Source organism: Alternaria atra (assembly GCF_907166805.1).
Source record: "Alternaria atra isolate CS162 genome assembly, contig: 36, whole genome shotgun sequence".
Classification (NCBI taxonomy): Eukaryota; Fungi; Ascomycota; class Dothideomycetes; order Pleosporales; family Pleosporaceae; genus Alternaria; species Alternaria atra.
The window spans coordinates 26,861-36,454 of record NW_025091335.1 but is presented as its reverse complement, the minus strand read 5'-3'; the positions used below and the strand labels follow the sequence as shown (position 1 = coordinate 36,454).

Here is a 9,594-nt window from a genome sequence, read left to right as displayed (position 1 = left end):
CGTGGCAAAAACTAAACACGGTTATGAAACGTGCGTTGGGTGGTGCCTCAGAGAAGGATGCATCTATCGTTCGACAATCGCTCCACCATATGGCTATACAGAACACCCTCCTGCAGAGCGAAAATGAGGGTTTGCTTGACGCCCTTACTGTCAAGAAAAGGAGAGAGATAAAGGGCAAGCCTCTTGACCTGCTGCAACACTATGAGTACTGGGGTCCTTCAATGATGTGGACTCCTCGGTCATTTAGAGAAGCCAAAACCCGCATGAAGCTTGCAAGGGAGGAGAGAGAGGCAGAGGAGAAGAAAAAGGCTGACATGAAGGAGCTTGCTAAGGCTAACAAGCTATACAACGAAAAGATTGCGCAGGAGAAGCGTGATGCGCGTGCGAGGGAGAAGGAAGAGCGCGACTGGCTGAAGGCTGAGAAGGCTAAGGAAGTTGCTGAACGCAAGGCAGAGAGAGAGCGCCAAAGGCAAGCTCGCGACCATCAGAAAACTATCCAAAAGCCGCCTACAGGCAAGCGCAAGGCTTCACAACAAGCAGCACCAAGGAAGAAGCAGAAACGTAGTACTAGAGATGATGTGGGTGGTGCCTCGCGCACGGCGCGTACCCCAACACCGCCACACCAAACCAACACTCGCGGCCGCAAAATCCTCCGGCCAAGAAAGTATTGGTGAGAAAGTTTGTCGCATAGGTCTATAGAGTACTCTGTTAAGTTGACTTATAATAACCACTTATGTGTGTGGCTCTACAGCCTCAATTTTGTGCAGTCCGTTTTGGTGATGCGCGTGCATTGACTGACGGCGTGCATTGTGTGCACGGACACGGTAGCAGCTTGGCGCGCTCTTATTGGCTATCTGGGTCAGCGCCGTGACAAGGCCAGCTGTCGCACGGTTGGGTGCGGTGTTGCAAGTATGGGAAATCATGAAGAGTGTGTAAGTTATTGTATTGTTCTTGCATCATAGCTCAGCTTATATTCAGGCCCTCGCACGGCATGCTTAGTAACAGAGTTTAGGTTCACGAAAGCGCTTGGCATGCGACACCAGCATTTCATAGTAGTAACACGTACAGAGTTTGCTACCCGCAACTCACACGCCTAAAACTAGCTTTGATATGCACTACATTACTACAGTTACTCCGTCTAGAACGGAGGTTGCTATTCCTATACACATCGCGCATTCCATGCCAGAAGGTCCGCTCCTACTACAGCATGCTATACCCTATCTACTCGCAAGCGCACACAATACCCATATTCATTTGGGTGATACGCAATCAACGCTGTCGTACCAGCTCCGTCGTCAGGACTCTTCGTTGCCCCAATACGCATGCCCTACTGCTCCCCAACAAAAACATGTCAGGTTTATACCTGTTCAAGGCCGCCCACGCTCCGCAAATTGCCTGCCTCCTCCGCCTCAGTCCACGGGTAAAGATACCCAAACTCGTGCTTGCCCAGCATTTCCTCCCATTTCATAATCCTCTCGGAAGGAATGCTTACCTCATCGCTCGCCCTCAGCGTGGTCGCGTCAATATAGCAAGACCCTCCGGTTGCAGCAGTTTTAACCACTCCACTTCCTGATCCCAGGATCCCTCCCGTGCCCCAGTCGCCCCGTGCAATGTCTACATATATCATGCCATAGGAGTTCAGTGAGCCCAAACCATCGCCGACCCTTCAGGTCTCGTCAAAGTGCACTGACCCGTAATTCATCCTTTCATGTGTGTTCGCAAACTCAACGGCACAGCAGGAGACAACCAATCCACCCGCAGTGCCATGGTCTTCCACGCATCCCCATTAATAACGCACCCTTAAGCGAGATCTTCTCTCCACAATTACGGAAAGTGAACCAATAGGAGATGGCAGTGCAGCGGCCCCCAACTTCCAACGCATCCTTCCAGGCAGCACCCTCCGTGCGTTTGCTTGGCTTACACTTGCCGAGGCTCTTCCACAAGTGGAATGGTCTGTCCCATCAGTCAATTCCGTTCCCCGCCTCCGAAATTTCAGATTCTGAAGAATACTGAACATTGGGATAAAAGGAACCCTAACCCTGACCCTTCCTATTGATAGGTTATAAGCCCTTACCCGCTACCTCGACTGCGCATGCAAGAAAGCTGATAGCGAGCGCACGTACGACATCAGTCCGTCCTCCGACATCAACAGAACTCTTACCGACACGTGGCACAGTGAACAGTCTTCAACGCTGTCACTATTGCCCACGTACACACCGAAAATAAGACATTGTATGACAATTCCGGCCTTGAGCGCATAAGTCTTATTTCAACGCAGCTGACAACGGAAAGGGAAACCGAGACTTCCAACGAAATTGCATAAAGAGAACATAAAGCGTCCAATAAACATGGGTCTGCTACCTGTAACAACCGCTACTTTGCTGCTACAGGCAGCGGAGCTGTTTGTGGCCTCAGGGCTGCTAACTGTATGGACCTGGACGACCTACAACCTGGCGTACGGCGCAAGCGCGAAACGTGACCAACGGAGATGGGAGCAAGTCAAAACGGCTATAAGCTCTTTCACAGCCGGTAGGCTATTAGAGGGCACACTCATGATACTACTTGTTATTTGCCTCGGTGTGGCAGGGTTCTACACAACCATAGTGCTTGCCGGCCTTGATATAACACGTGACTTCTCTTTTCAGAAAGAATTCACATTGACTGGTCAGCTTGGACCTTATGACTTCCTGTCATCAGACTTGAACAGCTCACTGTGGAGCCTTACTTCCGAGGGACTGGCTAGAGAGGACTTCAGGGTGTCACTAGCTGGCCTAGGAGCATGGAACCTGGGAGATCTGCCAGCCACGCGGGTGCCTTTAAACGGCTATGTACTGGTGAATGACTCTGCGGGCACGACATGGACAGCAGATGGTCACCTGGTGGGAGACTGCAACGAGGTGCGAGGCATTACATACCGCCAAGTGGGTGATTGGGACATAGTGACAGGGACGAACTGTTCTGAACCCCCGGATCCTAGGGCGCGCACATCGGTAACCGGAGGGTGGTTCGCAACGAAAGACATGGGCAACGTTTACTACAGTAGAGACCTGTTCCCTGATGTGACCACTCCCTTGGCCGAATTGAAGCAAGACGCAATGTATGAGTACAGAAGTGTATTGGTGTCGGAGCAGCCAATCAACGAAATAATGGAGCACAGAATGACACTGTTATACGCCACAGAGGTTGGCGAGGGGGCGGTGGAACAAACGTCCTTCAGGGAAGAAGCTGCACAAGCCCTATTGGAAGCCCGCCCTGGAGACCTGTTGGTGCGCAGGTCGGCCAATGTAACAGACGGTACAGTGTTAGAAGAAGCTTTAGTGCTGCTCTTGGGGCGAGAGGATACCCCGACCATCACCGGCTGGAACATGACACGATCCGCAGCTCATTACAAGTCCGACACTGCACGTAATAGATTCGCAGAGCTTAAATGGTTCAGTGCGGGCAGAGTCAAAGGGGGCGATACAACAGGAATGGTAACCGGTACACAACCTGATATTGACGCCGACAGGAGAGCAATGTTGAGGTTACTCCTGGAGGTGCAGCGGACGGGAGTAGTAATTGCCAGCAAGGCCCGCCTCGGATACACGGAATCAGCAATCTGGATCGCTTTTGCTATACCGTTACTGCTGTTTCTGATATCAGCAGCGTGGGCAGCAAGCATGCCCGCCTTCGTCACGAATTCAATCACGGAGAACTTGTTTGTATGCAACAACCCGGAATACGACGACTGTGCTTCGAATAAAAAAGAGAAAGGTTGGCTGTCTGCCGAGAGGTGGGCAAGCAGCGATATATCTGCTTCTAGAGATGCTAGCCACGTTATGATAAGGATAGGGAACAAAACGCTGGTCCCCCAGGTCGTGGAAAGTCGTTTCTGCGATGCTGGAGCTGAAACGCCATTATCGCGCATGTCCTCAGCGAAAGCGTATTGTCGCAGCGTCATTGACAGGCAGGAGGCAGTAGTCCGCGCCGGAATGACGTTGAACTAGCAAGCAGTGGTTCACCTGCACACGAGTCGATGTGCGGTAATGCGTAAGCAGGTAATAAGGACACACCAGTCTAGACGACCACGTGGGGCCCTAATCAATATGAGGCGACGGGGATACCTATCCCCACGCCGAACGTGGCTTAGCGTTAGGGTTTTTCTGGCCCGAAAAGGAAAATCAAGGGGTTTCCCCGCCCAGTATCCCCGCGTACATTGTTATATTATTTCCATCACTTTGTGGTGCGAATCGATTTGTACGCGTTTTGCGAGTAATCTGAGACTGTTTTATCTATACTTCACTATAGTTTTGGCTTTGCCTAGGAAAGGCGAGACGCGAATGGTTTTAACAGTGCCGAGAACAGGAAGGCATAGTCGCGATAGAGCGAAGCAGGCAAAAGAAGCTTATACTAGGCTGCTGTGAAGGCTGCCTGTCAAGGCAGTGCATGCGACCAGGCTGAGCAGATGCTGGGCACATCGAGCATCCTGCGCCGCCCAGCCTCACAACTTGCGCTGGACAGCGTTCGCTATGTAAACGCACAATAGACTACTGCGCACGTAAGCAGAGTGCCAGAGGGCAGAGCAGTCCTACCTAAGTTACCATCGTAGCGTCTCGCAAGACTTATGTTAACGAGGAAGGGTGCGCAGCGATGTAGGTCGTGTAGACGTAAAGATGCTATCTTGCTGCGCACACTTTGCGCACTATTCCGCAGACATTCGACGAAAAGTTAATTGCTTTAACGTGGTTCACAAGCGAGTCGCCAACACAAGCGGGTCGCCACCCCAACACCAGCGCGACGCCTGCGCAACAACGTAGTGTAGCACCAGAACACAATATTGTACTAACCTGTTTCACCAGCGAGCGGCCCACCCCACCGAGCGGCCCAGTTCCCCCACCAACACGCGTACCTAGCAACAACACGTAATGTCTCAACAACCACAACCTCTCAAGGCTTATACTGAAGCTGATGTGCAGCTTGCCCTCTTAGACGTTAAACGTAACCAAATTCCAAGCCTGCGGCGTGCGGAGGCAGTCTACAAAGTCCCAAAGACGACGATACGACGGCGACGCGACGGGAAGCCCTCTAGACGCGACTGCGAGCCAAACTCAAAGAGCCTGACGAAGCTAGAAGAGGAGGTGATTGTACAACGTATACTTGATGAGAATCTGCGTAGAGTACCGCCCTCGAAGCTACACGTACGAGATATGGCTGATAGATTGCTGCGCGATCGCGGCGTCAAGTCTGTTGGCAAGAACTGGGTTGACAGGTTTATCCAGCGTACACCTGAGCTGCGCACGCGCTAGAGCCGTCCATACGATCGCCAGCGAGCTCTCTGCGAGGACCCAGCAATTATTAAGCCCTGGTTCATGCTAGTTCAGAACATGAAGGCGAAGTACAGCATTATAGACGACGACATATACAACTTTGACGAGTCTGGCTTCCTGATGGGCAAGATATCGTCGCAACTCGTAGTGACAGGCATAGACAAGCCTGGGAAAGCAAAGAAGCTTCAGCCTAGTGATCGCGAGTGGACTACGTTGATACAGGGCGTCAGCGCAATAGGGCGCGTTATCCCACCCTTCCTTATCTTTGCCGGCAAGGTTCTTATCTCTAACTAGTTCACTGAGGACCTCCCACGCAACTGGGTTATTCAAGTAAGCCCAACAGGCTGGACAAACAACGATCTAGCGCTTGCTTGGCTTAAACACTTTAATACGCATGCGAGGCCTGTAGGAGCGTACAGGCTGCTTATTATTAACGGCCACGAGAGCCATTGCTCAATAGATTTTCAGGATCGCTGCAAGGAGAAGAAGATTATCGCCCTCTGTATGCCTCCACATTCGTCGCACCTCCTGCAGCCGCTTGACGTTGCCTGCTTCTCGCCGTTGAAGCGCGCGTACGGCGATGAGATCTCAGCCTTGGCACGCGATCGCATCCACTACATCAACAAACAGACCTTCTTACTAGCCTTTAAAGTAGCTTTTAAGAAGGCATTTACAGAGAGAATGCTTGCGCAGGGTTTCGAGGCGCTAGATTGTGTCCACATGATCTACAAGCCGTGTTATCAAAGCTGGATGTGCAGCTGCGTACGCAAACTCCACCACAGCAAGATGACGCCGCTTAGGAGGCGCAAACACCGCGCAACGCCAAAGAAATGGAGGCGCAATTAACGCTGATTCGAAACAAAATGCAAATCTATCGAGGGTCTCCAGCAAGTTCACTTAACGAGCAGGTGCGACAGCTAATAAAAGGCGCGCAGCAGATAGCTTATGAGATAGTGTTAATGCGCGCAGAGATGGGGCGCCTTCGAGACGCAACAGAGACGCTTACTAAGCGTAAGAGTCGCAAGAGACGCTACGTACGGGCAGAGGAGACACTGACAGTTGGCGAGGTATTAGACTTAATTGCTGAAAAGGAGGGTGGCAGTCGTGAGGAGGGTGAGGAGCCGGCGAAGAGGGTGCGCGCAGGGCGACGCTGCGGCCGTTGTGGCAAGATTGGGCATAACTCTCGTACGTGCAAGGTAGAAATTGAGGATGCGAATGATAGCGACGCTTCTGAATAATATTATACTGTTGCAAGAGTATAAAAATTGTGTTGTGGTGCTAAGCTACGTCGCTGCGCGTACGCTTCGCTGGTGTTCATGGGCCGCTCGGTGGGGTGGGCCGCTCGCTGGTGAAACAGGTTATAGGTAACAGATTACTATTACTCAGAAGCGTCACTATCATCTACATCCTCTATTTCTACCTTGCAGGTGCGAGAGTTATGCCCAACCTCGCTGCAACGGCCGCAGCGCCTCTCTGCGCGCACCCTCTTCGCAGGCGTCTCGCTGTCCTCACGCCTACCACCGTCCATTTTAGCAATTAAGTCAGATACCTCACCAACTGTTAGAGTCTCCTCTGCGCGTACGTACCGCCTTTTGCGAGTCTTGCGCTTTGTAAGCGTGTCAACAGCTTCTCGAAGGCTTCTCACTTCCTCTCGCATCAACACCATATTATGAGCTATCTGCTGAGCGCCTTTACCTAGCTGCTTAACCTGCTCGTCTAATGAGCTTGCTGGTGACCCTTGGTGGTTTCGCATGCGATTTCGAATCAGCGTAGATTGCGCCTCTATCTCGCGGGCGTTGCGCGGTGTTTGCGCCTCCCAGGCGACTGTGCCTGGTGCAGGTGGCGTCGGCGTACGCAGCTGCACATCTAGCTTTGATAACACAACCTCTGGGTCGTATGGGACTAGCCCAGCACCTCGAAAGCCTGCGCGAACATTCTCTGGTGTAAACGTCTTCTTATGAGCTTCTTTGAAGGCTAGTAGGAAGGTTTCCTTGTTAACATGGTGGATGCGGCTGCGTGCTAAGAGCGAGATCCCATCGCTGTAGTGGCGCTTCAACAGCGAGTGGGGGACAACGTTAAGAGGCTGCAGGAGGTGCGATAAGTGAGATGGCATGCAGAGAGCGATAATCTTGTTCTCCTTGCAGTAGTCCTGGAAATCTACTAAGCAGTGGCTGTCATGGCCGTCAATAATAAGCAGCCTATATGCCCCAACAGAGGACGCCTTCGTATAAGCATTAAAGTGCTTAAGCCACGCGAGCGCGAGGTCGTTGTTAATCCAGCCAGTAGGAGAGACAGTGATAATCCAGTCGCGAGGTAGATCTGCGAACCAGGAGGTAATAAGGACCTTCCCCGCAAAGATGAGGAAGGGCGGGATAACGCGCCCTGTCGCAGAGGCGCCTTAGACTAGAGTTACCCACTCACGATCGCCAGGCTGTAGTTTCTTCTGTTTCCTAGGTTTCTCTAAGCCTGTAACAACAAGCTGAGAGGATATCTTGCCCATTATAAAGCCAGACTCGTCAAAGTTCCAAGTATCCTCATCTGCGATACCATGCTTCGCCTTCATCGATTAAACAAGCGTGAACTAGGGCCTAATAATCGCTGGGTCCTCGCAGACAGCTCGCTGGTGATCGTACGGACGGCTCCATCGCGTTCGCAGCTTAGGTGTACGCTTAATGAAGTTATCAACCCAGTTCTTGCCTGTAGGCTTCCTACCACGCTCTCTCAGCAGTCTATCAGCCATATCTCGTACGTTTGCCTTCAAGGGCGGTATACCACGTAAACTCTCTTCAAGTATACGCTGTACAATCGCCTCCTCTTCTAGCTTTGTAAGGCGTTTTAAGTTCGGCTCACAATCGCGTCAAGAGCGTCGTCCAGCGCGTCGGTCAACAAGCGTTCTTCGTGGGACGTTATAGATTGCTGCAGCGCGTGCGTTGCTTTAAAACTGATGAGAATTAATACCTAAGATAGCAAGCTGTATATTGCCTTCATTGTAGGTTCTTTGGGTATTGCGTAGTTGTGACATTACGTGAAGTTGCTGTGCAGGCGCCGCGCTGGTGTTGGGGTGGCGACCCGCTTGTGTTGGCGACTCGCTTGTGAACCACGTTATAGTGAAAGTTGCATAAATCTAAGTCAAGAGCCCTTTGATAGCAAATTTGATAATAAGTGAGTCACTTTGTAAAGGAATCAGTAAAGGGAACTGTCGCACGGTTGGGTGCGGTGTTGCAAGTACGGGAAATCATGAAGAGTGTGTAAGTTATTGTATTGTTCTTGCATCATAGCTCAGCTTATATTCAGGCCCTCGCACGGCATGCTTAGTAACAGAGTTTAGGTTCACGAAAGCGCTTGGCATGCGACACATTTAGTGTGTCCATCAACCAAGTAAGTTACTTGGTTGACACCAGGCTCCAAGCAACTATGGACCCTAAGATATATGACCATGGCCATCAAGCCCTCAATGGCGTTTTCCGCCAATCACCTGCGGTAGTGGGAGACACCCATGCGCTTCCACCTCGATCCTACTTCGGCGCCAAACAGCAACAACAACAATAGACTCGCGTCGACTAGCACGCAACGCGTACGCGTTTCTTCTGTCAACAAGCCGCTGCTATCTACTAAGTGTTATGGGCGGAAAGAGGCCTGCTAACGAGTATGCATTTGCTCCTATGTACAGAAGAAGAAGGATAAGGAAAAGAAGAGTAGCGTCCTCCTCGTACGGTATTTATCCTCCGTACGCTAATACAAAGATAGATAAGCGGGAAGTTCTTCGGCGTAGCCTCTTGTGGTACTTAGGCGTAGCCCCTTACAGCTAGATGCGCAAGGATTTGCGCCAACACTGCGTTCTGTAGAAGATATGGCCAACCAACTACGTGCTGCGCATGGTGACAAGCCTGTTGGCCCAAGATGGGCCTCAAACTTCGTTAAACGCGAGGGCGAGCTTAAATCCCGTTTAAATCGACAGCGCGATCGTCAGAGAGTCTTGTGCAGCGATCTAGAGGTTATCCGGCCCTGGTTTAACCCTTGTACGGAATGTTAAGGCTAAGTACAGCATACTGGACGAAGATACCTACAACTTTGACGAGACTGGCTTCACGATGGGCGTTGGAAACCGAGTTAAAGTAGTCACTGCTTCAGAGAGACGCACTGAGCCTATTGGCGTCCAGCAGGGAGACCGTGAGTGGGTGACTTTTATCGCCGCCGTCAACGCGATGGGCTGGGCAATCGCGCCGCACTAGTTCTAGCCGAGACGTCATGGATGCATCATGAACCGCGGCGCTTTCGATAGAACGCG

General features: G+C 51.5%; 1 protein-coding gene across 1 annotated transcript; it reads left to right on the top strand.

The window, feature by feature from the left end:
- Nucleotides 1-2,348: 2,348 nt before the first annotated feature.
- Nucleotides 2,349-3,986, top strand: ALTATR162_LOCUS11700 (uncharacterized protein; the record flags this gene model as incomplete). Its single annotated transcript, XM_043319342.1, has 1 exon — nucleotides 2,349-3,986. The coding sequence occupies one exon, from the start codon at nucleotides 2,349-2,351 to the stop codon at nucleotides 3,984-3,986; it is 1,638 nt and encodes a 545-aa protein (XP_043175277.1).
- Between the last annotated feature and the right edge of the window lie 5,608 nt (nucleotides 3,987-9,594).